General features: G+C 44.6%; 1 protein-coding gene across 3 annotated transcripts in view; it reads left to right on the forward strand.

The window, feature by feature from the left end:
- Positions 1 to 25,194, forward strand: part of LOC106606837 (potassium channel subfamily T member 2) — a 64,788-nt gene that overhangs the window by 6,566 nt on the left and 33,028 nt on the right. For 2 of the 3 annotated variants that reach the window (XM_045720096.2, XM_045720097.2), the window contains exon 1: positions 23,812 to 23,965. Coding sequence is in view for 1 of the 3 variants with exons in the window: in XM_082976450.1 (XP_082832576.1) it covers positions 18,686 to 18,765; positions 19,246 to 19,348; positions 21,065 to 21,121; positions 22,467 to 22,515; positions 22,739 to 22,798 (349 nt within the window). In the remaining 2 variants the exon portion in view is untranslated. Of the gene's footprint in view, positions 1 to 18,685; positions 18,766 to 19,245; positions 19,349 to 21,064; positions 21,122 to 22,466; positions 22,516 to 22,738; positions 22,799 to 23,811; positions 23,966 to 25,194 lie in introns of those variants that run through there. The other variant, XM_082976450.1, reaches the window with a different exon arrangement.

Here is a 25,194-nt window from a genome sequence, read left to right on the forward strand (position 1 = left end):
ACTGTAGCCATATCCCCTCTCTGCTAGGTACAAAATACTATAGCCATATCCCCTCTCTGCTAGGTACAAGATACTGTAGCCATATCCCCTCTCTGCTAGGTACAAAATACTGTAGCCATATCCCCTTCTGCTAGGTACAAGATACTGTAGCCATATCCCCTCTCTGCTAGGCACAAGATACTGTAGCCATATCCCCTCTCTGCTAGGTACAAGATACTGTAGCCATATCCCCTCTCTGCTAGGTACAAGATACTGTAGCCATATCCCCTCTCTGCTAGGTACAAAATACTGTAGCCATATCCCCTCTCTGCTAGGTACAAAATACTGTAGCCATATCCCCTCTCTGCTAGGTACAAAATACTGTAGCCATATCCCCTCTCTGCTAGGTACAAGATGCTGTAGCCATATCCCCTCTCTGCTAGGTACAAAATACTGTAGCCATATCCCCTCTCTGCTAGGTACAAAATACTGTAGCCATATCCCCTCTCTGCTAGGTACAAAATACTGTAGCCATATCCCCTCTCTGCTAGGTACAAAATACTGTAGCCATATCCCCTCTCTGCTAGGTACAAAATACTGTAGCCATATCCCCTCTCTGCTAGGTACAAAATACTGTAGCCATATCCCCTCTCTGCTAGGTACAAGATACTGTAGCCATATCCCCTCTCTGCTAGGTACAAAATACTGTAGCCATATCCCCTCTCTGCTAGGTACAAGATACTGTAGCCATATCCCCTCTCTGCTAGGTACAAGATACTGTAGCCATATCCCCTCTCTGCTAGGTACAAGATACTGTAGCCATATCCCCTCTCTGCTAGGTACAAGATACTGTAGCCATATCCCCTCTCTGCTAGGTACAAGATACTGTAGCCATATCCCCTCTCTGCTAGGTACAAGATACTGTAGCCATATCCCCTCTCTGCTAGGTACAAGATACTGTAGCCATATCCCCTCTCTGCTAGGTACAAAATACTGTAGCCATATCCCCTCTCTGCTAGGTACAAAATACTGTAGCCATATCCCCTCTCTGCTAGGTACAAGATACTGTAGCCATATCCCCTCTCTGCTAGGTACAAAATACTGTAGCCATATCCCCTCTCTGCTAGGTACAAGATACTGTAGCCATATCCCCTCTCTGCTAGGTACAAGATACAGTGAGGGAAAAAAGTATTTGATCCCCTACTGATTTTGTACGTTTGCCCACTTACAAAGAAATGATCAGTCTATAATTTTAATAGTAGGTTTATTTGAACAGTGAGAGACAGAATAACAACAAAAAAATCCAGAAAAACGCATGTCAAAAATGTTATAAAATGATTTGCATTTTAATGAGGGAAATAAGTATTTGACCCCTCTGCAAAACATGACTTAGTACTTGGTGGCAAAACCCTTGTTGGCGATCACAGAGGTCAGACGTTTCTTGTAGTTGGCCACCAGGTTTGCACACATCTCAGGAGGGATTTTATCCCACTCCTCTTTGCAGATCTTCTCCAAGTCATTAAGGTTTCGAGGCTGACGTTTGGCAACTCGAACCTTCAGCTCACTGCACAGATTTTCTATGGGATTAAGGTCTGAAGACTGGCTGAAGACTGTATCATAATTATACTGTATAATCCTGGGGCTGCCTCCATACTCTGTATCATAATTATACTGTATAATGCTGGGGCTGCCTCAATACTCTATATCATAATTATACTGTATAATGCTGGGGCTGCCTCAATACTCTATATCATAATTATACTGTATAATGCTGGGGCTGCCTCCATACTCTGTATCATAATTATACTGTATAATGCTGGGGCTGCCTCAATACTCTATATCATAATTATACTGTATAATGCTGGGGCTGCCTCCATACTCTGTATCATAATTATACTATATAATGCTGGGGCTACCTCCATACTCTGAATCATGTGTACAATATTGCTATCTCCCCTCTCGTGGTCTAAGTAAGAATGCTGTGTATCTGAACATTGTGTACCTCACCTCTGGTCACAGTGTAATGTATAAAACCTCCCTTTGTGCAGTGTTCCTCTCCTAGCCTTAAGTGTTAAGTATGATAATTGACTGCTAAGAGATAGTTCTTATATAAGGGATCATTTGATAAGAACTTGTTGAATCCACAGTGTGATAGACCCTACGGCATGTCCTTTTTACATTTTTATTTCACCTTTATTTTGACTGGGGAGATTGAGACCAAGGTCTCTTTTCCAAATGTGCCCTGTATAATACAATAATAAATACAAAATATATATACACTATATATACAAAAGGATGTGGACAGCCCTTTAAATTAGTGGATTCGGCTATTTCAGCCACACCCGTTGCTGACAGGTGTATTAAATCGAGCACACAACCATGCAATGTCCATAGACAAAGATTGGCAGTAGAATGGCCTTATTGACGAGCTCAGTGACTTTCTACGTGGCATCGTCATAGGATGCCACCTTTCCAACATGTCAGTACATAAAATGTCTGCCCTACTAGAGCTGTCCTGGTCAACTGTAAGTGCTGTTATTGTGAAGTGGAAATGTCTCGGAGCAGCAATGGTTCAGCCGCGAAGTCATAGGCCATACAAGCTCACAGAACAGACCGTCTGTCCTCGGTTGCAACACTCAGTTCCAAACTGCCCCTGGAAGCAACGTTAACACAATAACTTTTCATTGGGAGCTTCATGAAATGGGTTTCCATGGCCGAGCAGCCGCACACAAGCCTAAGATCACCATGCACAATGCCAAACTTCGGCTGGAGTGGTGTAAAGCTCGCCGCCATTGGAGCATTGGAAATGCGTTCTCTGGAGTGATGAATCACACTGTCCGACAGACGAATCTGGGTTTGGCGGATGCCAGGAGAAAACTACCTGCCCAAATGCATAGTGTGAAGTCCAACTGTAAAGTTTGGTGGAGGCGAAAGAATGGTCTGGGGCTGTTTTTCATGGTTCGGGCTAGGCCCCTTAGTTTCATTGAAGGGGAATCTTAAGCATACAATGACATTTTATACGATTCTGTGCCACCATGTCACGGCTGTTTAAAGGTTCGGACCAAAGCGCAGAATGGTTGTAGTTCCACATATTTATTATTACCGTGAAATGTTGCAATACACCAAATACTTGAAACAACAAAACAACAAAACCGTGACGCAGAGAGAAATACACACTACTCAAAAATTAACAACCCACAAACACAAGTGGAAAAACCCCCTACTTAAATATGATCTCCAATTAGAGACAACGAGGACCGGCTGCCTCTAATTGGAGATCATCCAACAACCCCAACATAGAAATAGAAACCTAGAAAAACCACATAGAAACAGATAACAAGAAAACCACCCAAAAACACCCCCTGTCACGCCCTGACCTACTCTACTATAGAAAATGACATCTTACAAGGGTCAGGACGTGACACACCAACTTTGTGGCAGCAGGTTGGAAAAGGTCCTTTCCTGTTTCAGCATGACAATGCCCCTGTGCACAAAGCGAGGCCCACACAGAAATGGTTTGTAGAGATCGCTGTAGAAGAACTTGACTGGCCTGCACAGAGCCCTGAACTCTTTGAAATTGAGCTCAGGGGCATTCTTTTTCCATTGTTCATCCTTGAGATATTTCTACAACTTGATTGGAGTCCACCTATGGTAAATTCAATTGATTGGACATGATTTGGAAAAGCACACACCTGTCTATATAAGGTCCCACAGTTGACAGTGCATGTCACAGCAAAAACAAAGCCATGAGGTCAAAGGAATTGTTCGTAGAGCTCAGAGACAGGATTGTGTCGAGGCACAAAAAATGTCTGCAGCATTGAAGGGAATGCGATGGCCACTCTGAGACAGCTCCAGAATTCCTCTGTGGAGATGGGAGAACCTTCCAGAAGGATAACCATCTCTGCAGCACTCCACCAAACAGGCCAGATGGAAGCCACTCCTCAGTAAAAGGCACATGACAGTTGGAGTTTGCCAAAAGGCACCTAAAGGACTCTCAGAATATGAGAAACAAGATTCTCTGGTCTGATGAAACCAAGATTGAACTCTTTGGCCTGAATGCCAAGCGTCATGTCTGAAGGAAACCTGGTAGCATGGTGGTGGCAGCATCATGCTGTGGAGATGTTTTTCAGCGGCAGGGACTGGGAGACTAGTCAGGATCGAGGGAAAGATGAACGGAGCATAGTACAGAGAGATCCTTGATGAAAACCTGCTACAGAGCACTCAGGACCTCAGACTGGGGTGCAAAGGTTCACCATTCAACAGGACAACGACCCTAGGCACACAGCCAAGACAACGCAGAATTGGCTTCGGGACAAATCTCTGAATGTCAATGAGTGGCCCAGCCAGAGCCTGGACTTGAACCCGTCTATGCATGTGTGTGTGAGCGTATGTTGTGTGTATTGTGTGTTGGAGTGTCAGTGTTGTATGTGTGAGTGTGTGGATAGAGTATAGTGAGTGTGCATAGAGCCAGTGCAAGAGAGTCAGTGCAAAAAAAATAAAGACAAAAAATATATAATAAAGGGAGTCAATGTAAATTATCTGGGTAGCCATTTCATTAAGTGTTCAGCAGTCTTATGGCTTAGGGGTAGAAGCTGTTCAGGATCCTTTTTGTCCCAGACTTGGGCGCTCCGATACCGCTCGTTGTGGGGTAGCAGAGAGAACAGTCCATTTTTTATTTTATTGTATTTATTTTATTTAACCTTTATTTAACTATGACTTGGGTGGCTGGAGTCATTGACAATTTTTAGGGCCTTCCTCTGACACCGCCTGGTATAGAGGTCCTGGATGGCAGTGAGTTCGGCCCCAGTGATGTACTGGGCTGTACGCCCTACCCTCTGTAGCGCCTTGCCGCCGAATGCCAAGCAGTTGCCATACCAAGCGGTGATGCAGCCATTTAAGATGCTCTCAATGGTTTAGCTGTATAACTTTTTGAGGATCTGAGGGCCCATTGTACCCCTGCACATTGACTCGGTAATGGTACTCTGTGTGTATAGCCAAGTTATTGTTACTCATTGTGTATTTATTTCTCGTGTTATTATTATTACTTTTATTATTATTTTCTCTCTGCATCATTGGGAAGTGCCCGTAAGTAAGTGATTTGAAGGGAACGTTCTGTAAAGTTGTGATAACATTTGTTGTTAGCTGGGTAGAGCTTGGCTAGAAATCGGTTTGAGTAAAAGTGTATTGAGCACACTTACTAACTGTCATTGGACGTGCACAGTGCACAGCCCTGGTAAATGATGACTTTCATTTTGTGTGCAGGGGGAAAGGGCGAGCATCAGAGGCTCAAGCAAGGATACACAATCACATCCGTCACAGTGCAGAAGACGACTAGTGTTTTCCCTCATATCATACTAACTGTATACAGCAACATGATCTTCCTCCCTCCAGGCCTGTGGTTGGCCTGAAGCAGCTGTAGGGAGGATAGACCAGAGAGCCTTGAGCAGACCCTGAGTGGTTATCTTATTCTCAGGCAGTGAGGCGCACGGCCTCTGAGGGAGCGGCCTCATAAAATCCACAGTTTTGTTAAACGAATGTTTATTTCCTGCCCAACCGCTATGAGTTAATTAGCCTTGTATGAGTATTCCCTGACCGCTGCTTTCTAGTAAGACAAGCCCTGTCAGCACACAGTAGCTATCTGCTGGGTAAAATACAAGGGGTGGCTGGGGGTTATTGTGACAGTCATGGCATTTTGGATGACAGTAATCGGCCAGCCAAAATTACCAAGGTCTCCATAATAACTGTTTAAATATCAAAAAAACATATATTCTGTATATTATTTGTATTATTATTTATTTATTTATTTTCCTATTCTAATGATTATTACGGTAACCACGATCATTTGGCTGGCCAGTTACCGTCATCCCAAATTATTTTTTAGAAGCCTCTCCGATCCTGACTGCATGTGCTGCCATAGATAGAATGAATAGAACGGGCATCCCCATTCAAGGTTGGTTAGTGCTATCCGGGATCTTTGGGACGTCCCTACCCTAAACCCTAACCCTAACCTTAACCCATACGCTTACCCTAATCATAAACATTAACCTTAACCCTTACCTTAATTCTTACTTAAATCATTTTAAACGTCAACTTCAATGGGGTAGCAAGGACCATTAGAAGTTCCAAGTCCATTCTATTCATTCTGTTTCTATGTCTGCTACTGCATTGGGGGTGGGTTTCCTAGGCAACCAAAGACTCGTTTGCTTGTTTCAGCAAGGAGCAACAAAGTTTCATCCCATTGTTAAGAGTTCATGATACACTGTATACAGTGAGGGAAAAATGTATTTGATCCCCTGCTGATTTTGTACGTTTGCCCACTGACAAAGAAATTATCAGTCTATAATTTTAATGGTAGGTTTATTTTAACAGTGAGAGACAGAATAACAACAAAAAAATCCAGAAAAAACGCATGTCAAAAATGTTATGAATTGATTTGCATTTTATTGAGGGAAATAAGTATTTGACCCCCTCTGCAAAACATGACTTAGTACTTGGTGGCAAAACCCTTGTTGGCAATCACAGAGGTCAGACGTTTCTTGTAGTTGGCCACCAGGTTTGCACACATCTCAGGAGGGATTTTGTCCCACTCCTCTATGCAGATCTTCTCCAAGTCATTAAGGTTTCGAGGCTGACGTTTGGCAACTCGAACCTTCAGCTCCCTCCACAGATTTTCTATGGGATTAAAGTCTGGAGACTGGCTAGGCCACTCCAGGACCTTAATGTGCTTCTTCTTGAGCCACTCCTTTGTTACCTTGGCCGTGTGTTTTGGGTCATTGTCATGCTGGAATACCCATCCACGACCCATTTTCAATGCCCTGGCTGAGAGAAGGAGGTTCTCAGCCAAGATTTGACGGTGCATGGCCCCGTCCATCGTCCCTTTGATGCGGTGAAGTTGTCCTGTCCCCTTAGCAGAAAACACCCCCAAAGGATAATGTTTCCACCTCCATGTTTGACGGTGGGGATGGTGTTCTTGGGGTCATAGGCAGCATTCCTCCTCCTCCAAACACGGCGAGTTGAGTTGATGCCAAAGAGCTCCAATTTGGTCTCATCTGACCACAACACTTTCACCCAGTTGTCCTCTGAATCATTCAGATGTTCATTGGCAAACTTCAGACGGGCATGTATATGTGCTTTCTTGAGCAGGGGGACCTTGCGGGTGCTGCAGGATTTCAGTCCTTCACGGCGTAGTGTGTTACCAATTGTTTCCTTGGTGACTATGGTCCCATCTCCCTTGAGATCATTGACAAGATCCTCTGTGTAGTTCTGGGCTGATTCCTCACCGTTCTCATGATCATTGCAACTCCACGAGGTGAGATCTTGCATGGAGCCCCAGGCCGAGGGAGATTGACAGTTCTTTTGTGTTTCTTCCATTTGCGAATAATCGCACCAACTGTTGTCACCTTCTCAACAAGCTGCTTGGCGATGGTCTTGTAGCCCATTCCAGCCTTGAGTAGGTCTACAATCTTGTCCCTGACATCCTTGGAGAGCTCTTTGGTCTTGGCCATGGTGGAGAGTTTGGAATCTGATTGATTGCTTCTGTGGACAGGTGTCTTTTATACAGGTAACACGCTGAGATTAGGAGCACTCCCTTTAAGAGTGTGCTCTTAATCTCAGCTCGTTACCTGTATAAAAGACACCTGGGAAATACTTATTTCCCTCATTAAAATGCAAATCAATTTATAACATTTTTGACATGTGTTTTTCTGGATTTTTTGGTTGGTATTCTGTCTCTCGCTTTTCAAATAAACCTACCATTAAAATTATAGACTGATAATTTCTTTGTCAGTGGGCAAACGTACAAAATCAGCAGGGGATCAAATACTTTTTTCCGTCACTGTATATATATATATATATATATATATATATATATATATATATACACTGTATATTAAACGGTTATGGTGGTTATTTTATTTTCATGGCGGTCTTCGTCCATAACCGTCGGTTACACGGTTATACAGTAATTGTGCCAGCCTATGTAGCAGTACACTGAAGCATGGGAATCAGAAGTAAACCTATACACCTGAGTAATGACGACAGATAGACTACAGGGATGGGTGTTTTCATAGAAATGTCATGAATTAAATCCAAGGCCTCCTTCATTGTTACGTTACATAAAGCCTTGTGTCATAGTTACCCATATAGCCTGTTAGGCTGTCAACTTCATGTTCTCCTGAGGGCTTGTTACTACCGTTCAAAAGTTTGGGGTCACTTAGAAATGTCCTTGTTTTTGAAAGAAAAGCACATTTTTGGTCCATTAAAATAACATCAAATTGATCAGAAATACAGTGTAGACATTGTTAATGTTGTAAATGACTATTGTATCTGGAAACGGCTGATTTTCAATGGAATATCTACATAGGCATACAGAGGCCCGTTATCACCAACCATCACTCCTGTGTTCCAATGACACGTTGTGTTAGCTACTCCAAGTTTATCATTTTAAAAGGCTAATTGATCATTAGAAAACCCTTTTGCAATTATGTTAGCACAGCTGAAAATGGCTGATTAAAGAAGCAATAAAGCTGGCCTTCTTTAGTCTAGTTGAGTATCTGGAGCATCAGCATTTGTGGGTTCGATTACAGGCTCAAAATGGCCAGAAACAAATAACTTTCTTCTGAAACTTGTCAGTCTTTTCTTGTTCTGAGAAATGAAGGCTATTCCATGCGAGAAATTATATATATTTATTTATTTATTTATTTTACACATAGAGTGACTCTTTGCTGACCTCTTTACACCACACATGATTTTATCCACTAACTTGTTATGAATATGTTATGTAAGATAAGACCTACATAATGTTATCTAGCAAAACTATTGTAAATTCCCAAAAGCCAGGCTTTGAATAAGACAAAAGAGACTGGAATGCAGGATGAATGAAAGAAGACCATAGGAAAGGATCAATACCTCTGATGTTATCTATCTGCCTCACAATGGTCTTGATCAATAAATAAATAACCTCTCTAGAAATAAGAACTAACCAAGAAATAGCCTCTCTAGAAATAAGAACTAACCAAGAAATAATCTCTCCAGAAATAAGAACTAACTAAGTATTAACCAATCTACTCTACTAAAAATGCAATACATGGGGTACGGTTGCATAAGGGTATTTTGTAAAATGCAATTATCCACTATAGTGTGGAGGGATCACAAACATATCTTATCGCTTCCCTCTGTGTGTGTGTGTGTGTGTGTGTGTGTGTGTGTGTGTGTGTGTGTGTGTGTGTGTGTGTGTGTGTGTGTGTGTGTGTGTGTGTGTGTGTGTGTGTGTGTGTGTGTGTGTGTGTGTGGAGGGATCACAAACACACGTCCATCTGATCGCTTCTCTCCCGGTACCAAATCATATTAGTGTAATACGCTGCAGGAATTGTATCGTGCTCCAAGCAGCCCATGAGACACTGAGAAGAGGGCACAGAGATGAATCAGCTCATATTTCACCCGTTTTCCTTTGCATGTGTCCCCTCGGAGGAAATATGAAATGTGCTATGAAATAGAATAAAATACATTTTCATTTGATCAAATGTTAAATAGCTGTACATATCGGAGAACAATACATCATGTAGAATGAGGAGATTGGTAGATGCAATGCCACAGATGGTCGGATTGTCATTGTCTTTCTGAGTAGCTGGAATAAGAAAACATCTACAGTATTTAGTTGAGTAGCAGTGGTTTATCTGTTGTGATTGGTAGTGGTTAGGGTGAAATAAGGGTCTTTACTGAATAGAGGTCTTAGCTACAATAGGAATCGATCGTCCCAAGTAAATCCTACTTAACTTACTGTAGTTCAAACCTTAAGTGTCCTATCATAGCTGACACCCAATTCTTTCTGCAGACATATTGGAATCCCGTTCTATCACTCAAAGCCTTTTAACCCCCCATTCAAGTAGGATAAAGAGAGACGAGCCCGTGTGTGAGTAAACACAGGTTCCCGGAGTGAGAGAAGAGAGTGATGGAGACAGCCAGGGATGGAGGATTCACTGAGATGGGGGGATGAAGGGAAGGTAGCATGGAGGACAGCTGCACTGATGATGTATGGCGTGGCTTAATCAATAAAGATCTAACATTAGAGCTTGGCTGGAAATGGGTTGTAGTGAAAGGCTGTTGAGCACACATGCTTACTGTCATTTTGGCCTGCACAATGCACAGACCTGGGAAATGATGACTTTCATTTTGTGTGCAGTGTGTGAAGGGATTGTGGGGGCAGGGGAAAGGTGAGCATCGGAGGCTCAAGCGAGGATATACTTTCATATCAGTCACAGTGCAGAAGATGACTGGTGTTATTTTCCCCCATAGCATACTAACTGTATACATCTGCATCCTAGAGAGAGAGAGCGGACGAGAGAGAGAGAGAGAGAGAGAGAGAGCAGAAGAGAGAGAGAGAGAGCGGACGAGAGAGAGAGGGAATCTTGAGGTGTTATATCTAGAGCCTTGAGACTCTGATAAAAACTTTTGTATGGGGATGTGAGGAATCTGTGTCTACAGTGGTGTGTTGATATAAACATGTCTTTGTTCAGCTGGTGAATGTGTTGATAAAAACAATGAATTGTTCTGTATTGTTCTGTATAAAAATAGTAGAAAGAAAAAAAACATGTTCTCAGGTTATAACCTGTTGAGGAAGGGGAACAGGTTTTTCCTTTAGCAAAGAAACGTAAAACCCTCCTTTTCCTCTTCTTGAACTTTCCTTTATCAATACCCAGTGTGCATCTGGGTTAGGGTCGCGTTGTCCCTGCCTGGCTCTCCTTCAATGGTGGAAGCAGAGTGGAGCACACCTAACACTGTGAGACTAGGCAGCCATAGTGGTGTGCAATTACCCTGCCTCCTGTTGCCCCATTCAATTCCCCTCTCCTTATTTGTAGGCTGTGTGATTGGCATTGTTGCCTCACTCTTTGTCTGCCTGTTCCTGTGTCTCCAAGTCATCTCTGACTGCTCTTCAACTTCCCCACTCTGATTTAAACAGTCACTCATTAATCCTTTATCTATCAGCTTTGTTCTTCTAAATAAATGTATTGTGGGTCTTGGGACACACCAGGCGTATCTCCGCTCACAGAATGTTTATTGGGAGTAAGGTGACAAATGAAATCTCTTAATCGCTCAATTAAAGAATTCAAATGCACGTCATTGTCAATGCACACTATCAGTGTGATTTGTAAGAGCTTTTAAAGGCGTTATCTTTTTTGAGAGTCCTCTTTTTTTCAATTTCTCTTTTCTATGTACTTTTGAACCGGCATACTTACTATCAGAAGGCCCTTGAACATTTCAAAAGAAGTTATGCAAAGCAAGGAAGGACACAAAGTTAGTCAAATGGAAGTTAAATTGTTCTACCTTTTGTATTTCTACCTTTTTACCTCTTTCTACCATTGTATTGTGCGCGATGTCTAATATTAAAGAAGTCTCGAGGTATTGCTCACCTGTGGTAGAGTATCTTATGATGATAGCTGTATACCACACTATCTATTAAGAGAGTTCTCATCCATATTATTCGTAGCCGTCTATTTACCACCACAGACCGATGCTGGCACTGACACCGCACTCAACCAACTCTACAAGGCCATAAGCAAACAAGAAAATGCTCATCCAGAAGTGGCGCTCCTAGTGGCCGGGGACTTTAATGTAGGTAAATTTAAATCAGTTTTACCAAATTTTTACCAGCATGTCACATGTGCAACCAGAGGGGAAAAAAACTCTAGACCACCTTTACTCCACACACAGAGATGCATACAAAGCTCTCCCTCGCCCTCCATTTGGCAAATCTGACCATAATTCTATCCTCTGGATTCCTGCTTACAAGCAAAAACTAAAGCAGGAAGTACCAGTGACTTGCTCAATACGGAAGTGGTCAGATGACGCGGATGCTGTTTTGGACTGTTTTGCTAGCATTGTCCAGAATATGTTCCGGGATTCATACAATGGCATTGAGGAGTATACCACCTCAGTCATCGGCTTCATCAGTAAGCGCATTGACAACGTCATCCCCACAGTGACCATACGTACATATCCCATCCAGAAGCCATGGATTACAGGCAACATCCGCATCGAGCTAAAGGCTAGAGCTGCCGCTTTCAAGGAGCGGGACAGAAATCCGGATGCTTATAATAAATCCCGCTATGCCTTCAGACGAACCATCAAACAAGCAAAGCGTCAATACAGGATTAAGATTGAATCCTACTACACCTGCTCTGACATTCGTCAGATGTGGCAGGGCTTGAAAACTATTACAGACTACAAAGGGAAACCGAGACGCAAGCTGCCCAGTGACGCGAGCCTACCAGACGAGCTAAAGGCCTTTTATGCTCGCTTCGAGGCAAGCAACACTGAAGCATGCACGGGAGCACCAGCTGTTCTGGATGACTGTGTGATTATGCTCTCGGTAGCCGATGTGAGCAAGACCTTTAAACATGTCAGCATTCACAAAGCCGTAGGGCCAGACGGATTACCAGGAGGCAAGTGTCTTCACTGACATTTTCAACCTCTCCCTGATCAAGTCTGTAATACCAACATGTTTCAAGCAGACCACCATAGCCCCTGTGCCCAAGGAATCAAAGGTAACCTGCCTAAATGATTACCGCCCCGTAGCACTCACATCAGTAGCCATGAAGTGCTTTGAAAGGCTGGTCATGGCTCACATCAACAGCATCCTCCCGTATACCCTAGACCCACTCCAACTTGCATACTGCCCCAACAGATCCACAGATGACACAATCTCAATCGCACTCAACACTGCCCTTTCCCACCTGGACAAAAGAAACACCTATGTGAGAATGCTGTTCATTGACAACAGCTCAACGTTCAACACCATAGTGCCCACGAAGCTCATCACTAAGCTAAGGACCCTGGGACTTAACACCTCCCTCTGCAAATGGATCCTTGACTTCCTGACAGGCCGCCAGCAAGTGGTAAGGGTAGGCAACAACACATCTGCCATGCTGTTCCTCAACACTGGGGCCCCTCAGGGGTGTATACTTAGTCCCCTTCTGTACTCCCACGACTGCGTGGCCAAACACAACTCCAACACCATCATTAAGTTCGCTGACTGCACAACAGTGGTAGGCCTGATCACCGACAATGATGAGACAGCCTATAGGGAAGAGGTCAGAGTACATTTGACATTTTAGTCATTTAGCAGACGCTCTTATCCAGAGCGACTTACAGTAGTGAATGCATACATTTCATACATTTCATTTCATGCATTTTTGTACTGGCCCCCCGTGGGAATCAAACCCACAACCCTGGCGGTGCACAAACCATGCTCTACCAACTGAGCCACAGGGACGAGTGTGGTGCCAGGACAACAACTTCTCCCTCAATGTGAGCAAGACAAAGGAGCTGATCGTGGACTACAGGAAAAGGCGGGCCGAGCAGGCCCCCATTAACATCGACAGGGCTGTAGTGGATCGGGTCGAGAGTTTCAAGTTCCTTGGCGTCCACATCACCAACAAACTAACATGGTCCAAGCACACCAAAACAGTCGTGAAGAGGACACGACAAAATCTTTTCCCCTTCATGAGACTGAAAAGATTTGGCATGGGTCCCTAGATCATCAAAACGTTCTACAGCTGCAACATCAAGAACATCCTGACCGGTTGCATCCCGGCCTAGTATGGCAACTGCTCAGCATCTGACCGTAACGCGCTACAGAGGGTAGTGCGTACGGCCCAGTACATCACTGGCGCCAAGCTTCCTGCCGTCCAAGACCTATATAATAGGCGGTGTCAGAGGAAAGCCCATAAAATTGTCAGAGACTCCAGTCACCCAAGTCATAGAATGTTTTCTCTGATACAGCACGAAAAGTGGTACCGGAGCGCCAAGTCTAGGACCAAAGGCTCCTTAACAGCTTCTACCCCCAAGCCATAAGACTGCTGAACAATTAATCAAATGGCCACCAGATTATTTCCATTGACCCCCCCCATTTGTTTTGTACACTGCTGCTACTCGCTGTTTATTATCTATGCATAGTCACTGCACCCCTACCTACATGTACAAATTACATCAACTAACCTGTACCCCCGCACACTGTGAGGTCTCTCTGGTGCTCACTCGGGTCAGTGCTGTGATGGGGATGGTCAGTGTGAGGTCTGTTGTCTCTCTGGTGCTCACTCGGGTCAGTGCTGTGATGGGGATGGTCAGTGTGAGGTCTGTTGTCTCTCTGGTGCTCACTCGGGTCAGTGCTGTGATGGGGATGGTCAGTGTGAGGTCTGTTGTCTCTCTGGTGCTCACTCGGGTCAGTGCTGTGATGGGGATGGTCAGTGTGAGGTCTGTTGTCTCTCTGGTGCTCACTCGGGTCAGTGCTGTGATGGGGATGGTCAGTGTGAGGTCTGTTGTCTCTCTGGTGCTCACTCGGGTCAGTGCTGTGATGGGGATGGTCAGTGTCAGGTCTGTTGTCTCTCTGGTGCTCACTCGGGTCAGTGCTGTGATGGGGATGGTCAGTGTCAGGTCTGTTGTCTCTCTGGTGCTCACTCGGGTCAGTGCTGTGCCATTAGACACAGGGAGGGAAATTAGCAGGAGACCAAGATCTTAGAGATGTCCTTCTCTCTCTCTCTCTCTCTCTCTCTTTCTGTCTCTTTCTCTTTTTTTCTCTCTCTCTTTCTCACTCTCTTTTCTCTATCTCTCTTTCTTGTTCTGTGTTACATATCTCTCTCTCTCTCTTCTCTCTCTCTCACACCTTCTCTTATGCTCTCATAAATGCAAATTCAGAAATGCAAATGTCTTCCCTCAGGCCTAATTTTGCATGGCTCACCATTAGATGAACCCTGGCCTTTTCTCGCTGTTGTCTTTTATCTAGCAGGGAACGTTTTTTTAGTAGTTTGTTACTTTTTATTACCGTCAGGGAAGACCTGTGGTTTAAATCGCCATGAATCCTTTATTATAGAAAGGAAGAATTAGTTTGATAAATTGCACTTGAACTGATAGTAAAGCTTCAAACTGTTTGTTCTGTTTCCTCTCTTTTCCAACGGTTGTCTTCTCGAGGGCAGGTTAGTCTATAGTCAATCGCTTGTCACCTGGTGACTGTCACACCTCACCCACCAACATTGTTTCACTCAGCGCTCAAAAGCATTAAAGGCACAGTCAGTGATTTCAATAGCCTGGGCCACTGTCTTTGGTAAGCTGAAGGATGGGTCACGGTTAATGTAAACACTTTCAAATTCGTAGAGCTATGGAGATCAACGTCATCATTTGATTGATTGTTATAAATGATATTCCCCGTCTTAGTACAAGTGTCTGTTTTACCCTATCATAACCCACAATCCAAGGTTGTATTAGTCCATCCATTGTTTATCAATCCATCACATTTGATCACTACAACCATTTGTAAATCAACCGTTGTTACAACAGCTGTTCCAATTATTTTGAGCAATTATCTACTCTTACATCATAATGAGTAAATCTTTTGGGGAAAGTATCCGGGTTATTGCTAGGAGCGATGTGTTATTGTGTGGTTTGTTCTTCTTTGGCTTTGAAATAATGTTCTTCATGAGTTTTTAAATGTGTTATTCTTGTTTCCCTCCTTTAGATAACAAATCACACTATAATCTATCCCACGGCTATATTTCCACTTTACTTCTTCTCTTCTGTGCCCCCCTCGAGTCTAAAAGCTGCCTCTTAGAAGCACATGAGGAGCAGAGTGACTTCTCAAATGATTTGTTCGTTGCTGTGGAAAGTTGCCATGGCTTCTTTCAGAGTTGGAGGGACTATAAAGACACTCATAAATAGAGATATGGATGGTTGGATGGCTGAAAGGGGTTCACCTTTAGTGTGTAGAGAAAGGAAATAACAATAGTGGGAAGAGGCAGGGTGATGGAATGATGAAGGTAGGAGGAGGAGGAGGATGGGAGAGGGAAGATAGGAGGAGGGGGATGGGAGAGGGAAGATAGCAGGAGTGGGATGGGAGCGAGATGGTAGGAGGAGGAGGGGGATGGGAGAGGGAAGATAGGAGGAGGGGGATGGGAGCGAGATGGTAGGAGGAGGAGGGGGATGGGAGAGGGAAGATAGGAAGAGGAGGGGGAAGGGAGATGGAAGGTAGGAGGAGCAGGGAGATGGGAGAGGGAAGATAGGAGGAGCAGGGGGATAGGAGAGGGAAGGTAGGAGAAGCAGGGGGATGGGAGAGGGAAGGTAGGAGGAGGAGGGGGATGGGAAAGGGAAGATAGGAAGAGGAGGGGGAAGGGAGATGGAAGATAGGAGGAGCCGGGAGATGGGAGAGGGAAGATAGGAGGAGCAGGGGGATAGGAGAGGGAAGGTAGGAGGAGGAGGGGGATGGGAAAGGGAAGGTAGGAGGAGGAGGGGGATGGGAAAGGGAAGGTAGGAGGAGGAGGGGGAGGGGGAGGGAGATGGAAGGTAGGAGGAGCAGGGGGATGGGAGAGGGAAGGTAATAGGTGCAGGGGGATGGAAGATGGAAGGTGGGAGGAGGAGGGGGATGGGAGAGGGATGGTAGGAGGAGGAAGAGGATGGGAGAGGGAAGGTAGGAGGAGGGGGATGGGAGAGGGAAGGTAGGAGGAGGAAGAGGATGGAAGAGGGAAGGTAGGAGGAGGAGGGGGATAGGAGAGGGAAGGTAGGAGGAGGAGGGGGATGGGAGAGGGAAGGTAGGAGGAGGGGGATGGGAGAGGGAAGGTAGGAGGAGGAGGGGGATGGGAGAGGGAAGGTAGAAGGAGGAGGGGGATGGGAGAGGGAAGGTAGAAGGAGGAGGGGGATGGGAGAGGGAAGGTAGGAGGAGGAGGGGGATGGGAGAGGGAAGGTAGATGGAGGAGGGGGATGGGAGAGGGAATGTAGGAGGAGGAGGGGGATGGGAGAGGGAAGGTAGAAGGAGGAAGAGGATGGGAGAGGGAAGGTAGGAGGAGGAGGGGGATGGGAGAGGGAAGGCAGGAGGAGGAGGGGGATGGGAGAGGGAAGGTAGGAGGAGGAGGGGGATGGGAGAGGGACTTTTCCATTACAAAGTGGAACATTTTGTAGAGCTAATGCTTTGATCTTATCAGTGCTAATGTAGGAATTAGTACAGACTCAGTTCAAATCCACTGCCACAATACTATACCATCTAAACCCCAGCCTGCCTAATGTACCATGTCTTTAGCTCTGTATCTAGTGATAATGAGGGTCATTCAATCATTTAAAGTGCGACACACACTGTTCCCAGATCAGCCGTATTCTTTAACTGTTATGACTCTGTTACCTATTTACATATATTGTGGTATAGCAGGCAATTATGTGTACTTTAAGGCCAGATGTTAATGAAGGGTAGAGCCTACAGTAAATATGTTATGGGACATGGGTGTTTAATGGTAATGGTTGTCTGCAGATAGGAGTAATCAATCTCTTTAGCCTCCCTACTGCCACTTTAATGGGAAGTGCATTGTGGAAAGTTTTCTCACTGCATTCGGTTGCAAATACGTTTCTTACCCAATGGTGCATTTTACTCTCCTTGGTGGTTTTTTCAGCATTTTATCCAGCATGTTCATGTATACAAAGAGTTGGCTGACAGATCTACACTGTGTGTGTGCAAACGCGCGTGTCTGAGAGAAATATCGACAGAGAGAAAGATGCTCCATCACCATAGCAACAAAGAGCAAAGTTTCCTATGTGCTAAGAGTGTATGGTTGCTAACGGGGTGTGTGGTGTGTGTGTGTGTGTGTGTGTGTGTGTGTGTGTGTGTGTGTGTGTGTGTGTGTGTGTGTGTGTGTGTGTGTGTGTGTGTGTGTGTGTGTGTGTGACTGACTGAGGGACCACTATGTGGGGTCCTGGTTTTCATCTACAGTATTAAAACCCTGTGAAGACCCCCACCAGTAAGGAGATTAGATTGTGACCTTTCAGTTTCATCTCTGTACGTGGGGCAGAGCACCTGTGTGTGCTGGGCCTCTGTTTTCATCCTGTGTCTGGTCATCCAGCGCTGCCTTCCTCTACGCCACTTTCTGTAGGATGAAAGAACAGAAGAAGTGGCCAATCTCTCATGAGGGGGTCTACCAGGACATTCGATTTCTTGATGACAGTGTGTATGTGTGCGTGCATGCCGGACTGCGTGCGTGCGCAAATTTGTGTGTGTGTGTTCATATGCATGTATCCATGGTGTGCACTCACTACTCTTGTGTTTGTTTTGCATGTTATCCCATGTGACTGAGTTCCTTCCTGTGTGCATGCGTGAACTGTATGTGTCCATATACCGATATAGGATCTTAATGGCATATAGAGGTGTGTATTTCAGGCGTTGGCTGTGTGTGTACTATGTGGTCTGTCTGGCTGTAGGGACTGACGGGGGTGAGGGAGGAGAGAGCAGTAATTATGGACTCTTCAAATTCAGCAGAACAGAGGGAAGTCATTTGTTGCTCTATATTTAATCAGCAGAGATAACGAGGCTGACTGCAGCTGCCATGGCAGGCTGACTGACTGGGGAAGACACACAGCGACATCATTTCCTCCCGTCTTTAATATAACCTAACCACACTGTTATTTATTTCCCAACTTATTGCTGCTGTTCCTATAACCATTATCACCTCTCTCTATGTCTCTCTCTCCCCACCTCTATTCTCTCACTCCACTCTTCTCTTTTCCATTCTCGCTCTCTGTTGTTTCATTTCTTTCCTTTTATTTTCCCATATCTATCTACCTCTCCCTCAATCTCTACTACTCCCCCTCCCTTTACTTTGGTATTCACCTGTTACCCATCTTCCTCTTCACTGGTCATTCTCCATCCATCCCTCCCTCTCTCCATCCCTCCCTCTCTCAGGGTGCAGGTAGAATTCTATGTGAATGAAAACACTTTCAAGGAGCGCCTCAAGCTGTTCTTCATCAAAAACCAAAGATCCAGTGAGTTGTTAATGTTCAGACAGGAAGTTCCTACTTATTGTCCTGTAGACTGACTGTCATTACATAATCCTTTCTGTTTGGGTGTTCCTTCACATGATTGGTTGCTTCATTAAGTGCTCTGTCGGTGGTGTTCCCTAAGTGGTTTTGACTGTGTGTGACGTGTTGTCCCCTTGCTCTAGGTATATTCCTGTATGTCTATATGTTCTGTATGTCCTATCAATGTCCACTGTGTCCCATTAATGTTCTCAATAACCTAATGGCTGTGTTTACACTGGCAGTCCAATTCTGATCTTTTACCCAATTATTGGCAAAAGATCTGATCGGATTGTTCAAAAGACCAATTAGTGGCAAAAGATCAGAATTGGGTTGCCTGTGTAAACACAGCCATTGATTGATGATCATGTATTATGTTTAATTGATTAATTCATTGACTTTATTGATTAAGTCCTTGCCTTGCTGTGGTTGGTTTATGTGCTGCAGGTCTGAGGGTGAGGCTGTTCAACTTCTCTCTGAAAGTATTGAGCTGTCTCCTCTACATGGTCAGAGTCCTACTGGACGACCCACAGGAGGAGAGACAGGACTGGTGAGGAGGGGGGGGGGGGGGGGGGGGGTAAATAAGAGTGGCTTTAGTAATGGAGAGGAAGTGAGGAGCATTGGTGGAGAGGGAGTGGGGAGTATTGGTGGAGAGGGAGTTAGGAGTATCAGTGGAGAGGGAGTTAGGAGTATTGGTGGAGAGGGAGTGAGGAGTATCAGTGGAGAGGGAGTGAGGAGTATTGGTGGAGAGGGAGTTAGGGGTATTGGTGGAGAGTGAGTGAAGAGTATCAGTCGAGAGGGAGTGAGGAGTATCAGTAGAGAGGAAGTGAGGAGTATCAGTGGAGAGGGAGTGAGGAGTATTGGTGGAGAGGAAGTGAGGAGTATCAGTGGAGAGGGGGTGAGGAGTATTGGTGGAGAGGAAGTGAGGAGTATTGGTGGAGAGGGAGTGAGGAGAATTGGTGGAGAGGGAGTGAGCAGTATCAGTGGAGAGGGAGTTAGGAGTATTGGTGGAGAGGGAGTGAGGAGTATTGGTGGAGAGGAAGTGAGGAGTATTGGTGGAGAGGGAGTGAGGAGCATTGGTGGAGAGTGACTCAGGAGTATTGGTGGAGAGGGAGTTAGGAGTATTGGTGGAGAGGGAGTTAGGAGTATTGGTGGAGAGGGAGTGAGAAGTATTGGTGGAGAGGGAGTTAGGAGTATCAGTGGAGAGGGAGTTAGGAGTATTGGTGGAGAGGGAGTTAGGAGTATCAGTGGAGAGGGAGTTAGGAGTATCAGTGGAGAGGGAGTTAGGAGTATCAGTGGAAATGGAGTTAGGAGTATTGGTGGAGAGGGAGTGAGCAGTATCAGTGGAGAGGGAGTTAGGAGTATTGGTGGAGAGGGAGTGAGGAGTATCAGTGGAGAGGGAGTTAGGAGTATTGGTGGAGAGTGACTCAGGAGTATTGGTGGAGAGGGAGTTAGGAGTATTGGTGGAGAGGGAGTTAGGAGTATTGGTGGAGAGGGAGTGAGAAGTATTGGTGGAGAGGGAGTTAGGAGTATCAGTGGAGAGGGAGTTAGGAGTATTGGTGGAGAGGGAGTTAGGAGTATCAGTGGAGAGGGAGTTAGGAGTATCAGTGGAGAGGGAGTTAGGAGTATCAGTGGAAATGGAGTTAGGAGTATTGGTGGAGAGGGAGTGAGCAGTATCAGTGGAGAGGGAGTTAGGAGTATTGGTGGAGAGGGAGTGAGGAGTATCAGTGGAGAGGGAGTTAGGAGTATTGGTGGAGAGGGAGTTAGGAGTATTGGTGGAGAGGAAGTGAGGAGTATTGGTGGAGAGGGAGTGAGGAGCATTAGTGGAGAGTGGTCAGTCAGTACTTACCATGGAGCAAGAGGGATAGGTAAAGATGAGATGTAAGGGTTGGGTTTAAGGTAGTTTCGCTTGGCCAGGGGCTGGGAGATTGTGACCAGATGTAGGGAAGGACAGTGGAAAGGAAAAGAATAGGGGGGAGAGAAATGGGTAATATTGAGAACACTGGCGTTACAATTCTGGAGGAAACAGAGAGAGAGAAATTTGAGGTCATATAGGATGGGGTTGAGGAACACAGGAAGCTAGAACTCTTTGAATGTCCAAACATGACACGTTTCAGTCCTCTTGTTGTGCATGTTTCCCCTGTAGTCTGGACTGTTCCAAACATGACACGTTTCAGTCCTCTTGTTGTGCATGTTTCCCCTGTAGTCTGGACTGTTCCAAACATGACACGTTTCAGTCCTCTTGTTGTGCATGTTTCCCCTGTAGTCTGGACTGTTCCAAACAGAATGCATCGGTCCACCCCAGCAGGACCCAGTTTGACTGGTAAGTTTATGTGTTTATGTCCAATTCATCTTTAATGAGGAGCCAAGACTGGTCTGGGAGTCTAATACAGAAGGTCACAGAGATGTTCATCCTGTGTCCACCACAGAGCACTGTAATGATACTTGTAGTAATAGAGAGGTTGGAGATGTGGATATGCTACATTATGCAGGTTGACGTTTATTGTCATGACTCTTGCCCTGGAGGCAGATCTGAGCGATTTCCACTAGATGGGTCAACTGCATAGAAAAAATTGGCTATATCCTAAAAATGTATGAAAACAAAAATGTGCTTTTTGGTCTTAATTTAAAGTTATGGTTAGGCTTTAGGGTTAGCAGTGTGGTTAAGTTTAGGGTTAGGTTTTGATTACTTTGTGGCTGTGCCAGCTAGTGACCATTCTGCCTCCAGGGCAAGATTCATGACAATAAATGCCAACCTGCAAACATTATATTATTACAGTAGCACGTTAGTTTGTCACAATGTTACCTGTATGGATTTCATGCCAACATAATATGTACTGTATGTAGTGTCCATATAATCTAATTAGCAGCTGCTGTCTGTAAACCAGTCAGACTGATACAGGAAATGTCTTGGGGCTGCTGTGAGTGTGTGCACTAGACCAGAGCCTGAAGGGGAAGTAAACAGAAACTATTTGAATTACGAGTCTTGGGACTGATGATTTGCACTTAAAAGTGAACTTAGTTTGCACTCATCCAAAATGTACTTACTAGGAGTGGAATGTCCAGTGGTGTGGACTGAGATTCAAAGGCACGAGTGAGTGAGCGAGTAAGTGACCAACAAACCGACCGTCCAACTGACTGAGTCTGTCCCAGATGTGACTGGGTCCTTGGGCTCTGCCTCCAGTCCTGCTCAGGGACATATTTATTTCATTGGCAGCTGGTGACACTGTGTCAACTCTGGCTATAAATGAATAAGGAGTATGACAGAGTGTGCTTAATAACAACTTTGGCTGGCTGTTGCTCTAGGCAGCACACACACACACACTCCAGCAGCAGACTCAGAAGGGAGCACTCAGGCAGCCATGATAGCCCCGAGGCCTCTGGATAGAGCCTCTTTCTCACAACAAAGCTGTAAATCTGCATTCATGTTATCTGTGAATATTGATTGTGATGCTTTTTCACAGAGGTAGTCTAATGGCAGCTGTAGTTCAGAACCACTCGCTTGTAAACAACATAATTACAAGAGGCGTTATGTCGTTGGATTGATCATATTTGAAAGGGAGTCCTTTTAATATTTGCCCCTGTTACATCTCCTTTTTCTTTTCTTCTCTTCTTTCCTCTCCCCCCTCTGTGTCATGTATGATGTGCTCTCTTGGTTCTGTCTGCAGGTCTCTTATCATCTGGGTGAATAGGCCTCTGCCTCTGTGGGCTCTACAGGTCAGACACAATGTTGAACTGTCATATTAACAAGGCTGTCTGCACACACACACACACACACACACACACTCTCTCTCTGGTTTATTGCTACACTTTAACTTCTTATTGATGGAGTTCAATCATCAAAATGATGATTCCACCCACTCTCTGTCTCTCTCACTCTCTATTGCTGTTACTACTCCAATCTTTCTCTCTCTCTCTCTCTCCTTTCATCTCTCTCCAGGTGCTTGTAGCTTTCATCAGCTTTTTCGAGACCATGTTGCTGGTGTACCTCAGCTACAAGGTGAGTACACTGTAAATCTGTTCCCTGTAATGTACAGAATTATACTGGCACCAGAGTTGGCAACTTAATACTGTAATTTTGCTGTAATATATTTTACAGTACTATTTCCCTTACTGTAATACAGATTACAGCATCCCAAAATTACAGTATTGCGCTGGTAACTCTGGTGCCAGGTCAATGCTGTAAATTTACAGTGAAATTCTCACTGAAATCTAAATGTAAGGAAAACTATTCATTTGTACATAAAATAAATATATTTGAATTGGTAACAACATTAACAACAATTGACATAATATAATTGAGTATAGAAGTAACAACAGTTAACACATATGTAACCAAATAAGAGCATCACTACAGCACTAATTTAAAAACAATATTGTTTGCCTGTGTGTGGGGGGTGTGGGGAGACAGAGACTAAGAGAGAGAGGAAGTTCAAATTGGGTTTGGGTACAATCCTAGACCTATGATCAGGGGCAACTCTGTTCAGGGTAAGGGTGTTCAGAGGCGGTGAAACACACAGTTTGGACAGTAGAGCATCTAGGAGAGAGAAGTCAGCGCAGAATCAGGTGTTCATCATGGGGCTCCGAAACAATCCTCCTCAGTTCTGATTTGTCAGCTCTTCTCACCCTTAGGACAAGCATAGAAAAATAAATAATAGAATGAGAGACAGAGAGCACCGGGGATGTTACCCTGTGGGTAAAAAGACAGGTGACAAGGGACATATCAAGCTGGTGTTGTGTGTGTGTGAACTTACCTCACTAGAGGTCATTCAAACTGAGAGCCCAGTGAACCCAATCACACAGGGTTGTGACAGCTGAGGACACTGTGTCCCTGTGTTGTTGCCGTTCATGCTCTCCCCATTGAGTAGACTGTATCAAGGTGACATCTAGATGGCTACCAATATGAGTTATTTATTGTGTAGGCTACTATCCCACTTGAAATATAATCCTGGGACGGAATTTGTTTTCCACTTTACTAGCTACCGCCGGCAACACTGTGTTACAGCTGCTCAGTGGCAAGCACCTTAGGTCAGCGAACACCTCGATACAATACAGGTGCACTGCTCATTAGAATCCGCTTTGGTGGCTCGCGACTGGTGTAACGGCCCACAACGTGGTTTATGTGTAAAATTCAGCCTGTCGAGTTGGAAAAATAAACGTCGTGCAGGTAATAATATGGGTAATATCTTTTGAACTGCTAGAAACAAACCATTATCTCTGTAGCAACGGTGAAAACATAATCTGTGCTCAGTTTATTCTCTATGGCACTCAGAGGCTGCGGTGTACCTAAAAGCCTATAATCACAACAATTATTATCTGGGTTGTGTCAACTTGAGCCTGCTAACTAGCTGGCTAGCTAGATAGCTAGCAAACGTTTGCAAGCTAGGTTAGCTAAGAACAATTGCAGTAATTCAACGTTGGCTAGTAATAAAAATACTTATAAACAAGTCAAGGTACCTACCCAGAAACTGCTTAAAATATTCTTCCACTTCACAGCCGTTTCAAGAAGATATTTACAAAAATAGTCTGAGATTCATGTGTCTCACCCGACAGGTTGGCGCCTGAAACTGATCATTTGAATCTACAGTAGGCATAAGCTATTAGTGTAAAACAAATACAGTATGTAGAGTAATTTTTACAGAAAGCTTCCAATTACAGTCAATAACAGTATTTTTGACCTGTTCACCGGACGTGCTACCTTGTCCCGGACCTGCTGTTTTCGACTCTCTCTTTCTACCGCACCTGCTGTCTCTAACTGAATGATCGGCTATGAAAAGCCAACTGACATCTACTCCTGAGGTGCTGACCTGTTGCACCCTCGACAACCACTGTGATTATTATTATTTGACCCTGCTGGTCATCTATGAACGTTTGAACATCTTGGCCATGTACTGTTATAATCTCCACCCGGCACAGCCAGAAGAGGACTAGCCACCGTGCTTCTACAGCTGCATTGCTTGCTGTTTGGGGTTTTAGACTAGGTTTCTGTATAGCACTTTGTGACATCGGCTGATGTAAAAAGGGCTTTATAAATAAACTTGACTGATTGATTATTTTTCAGCATTTTACCATAATGCAGTGCTATTTACAGCATTAATGCTGTAAAACACATGTACTGTATTTTACGGTGTCGTGTTTTACTGTTGAGATTACAGAAACTGAGTCCCTTCACAGACACTGCTGGAGATGGATAGCTATTTTGGTGCCCCACAAAACAACAAGCCTCAGTCTGTATATGTCTATGTAGCTACATGTGACATGTCCTGAGGGAATGTACTTTACATCTCATCATTTGATCCTTTGATATATCCTTTGATATACAGTCTAGATTAAGCATATATCTGAGCAGGGCCGTCTCCAGGCATAAGTGACGTAAGCGGTTGCTTGGGACCCCCG

Source organism: Salmo salar, chromosome 06 (genome assembly GCF_965601325.2).
Source record: "Salmo salar chromosome 06, fSalSal1, whole genome shotgun sequence".
Taxonomy (NCBI): domain Eukaryota; kingdom Metazoa; phylum Chordata; class Actinopteri; order Salmoniformes; family Salmonidae; genus Salmo; species Salmo salar.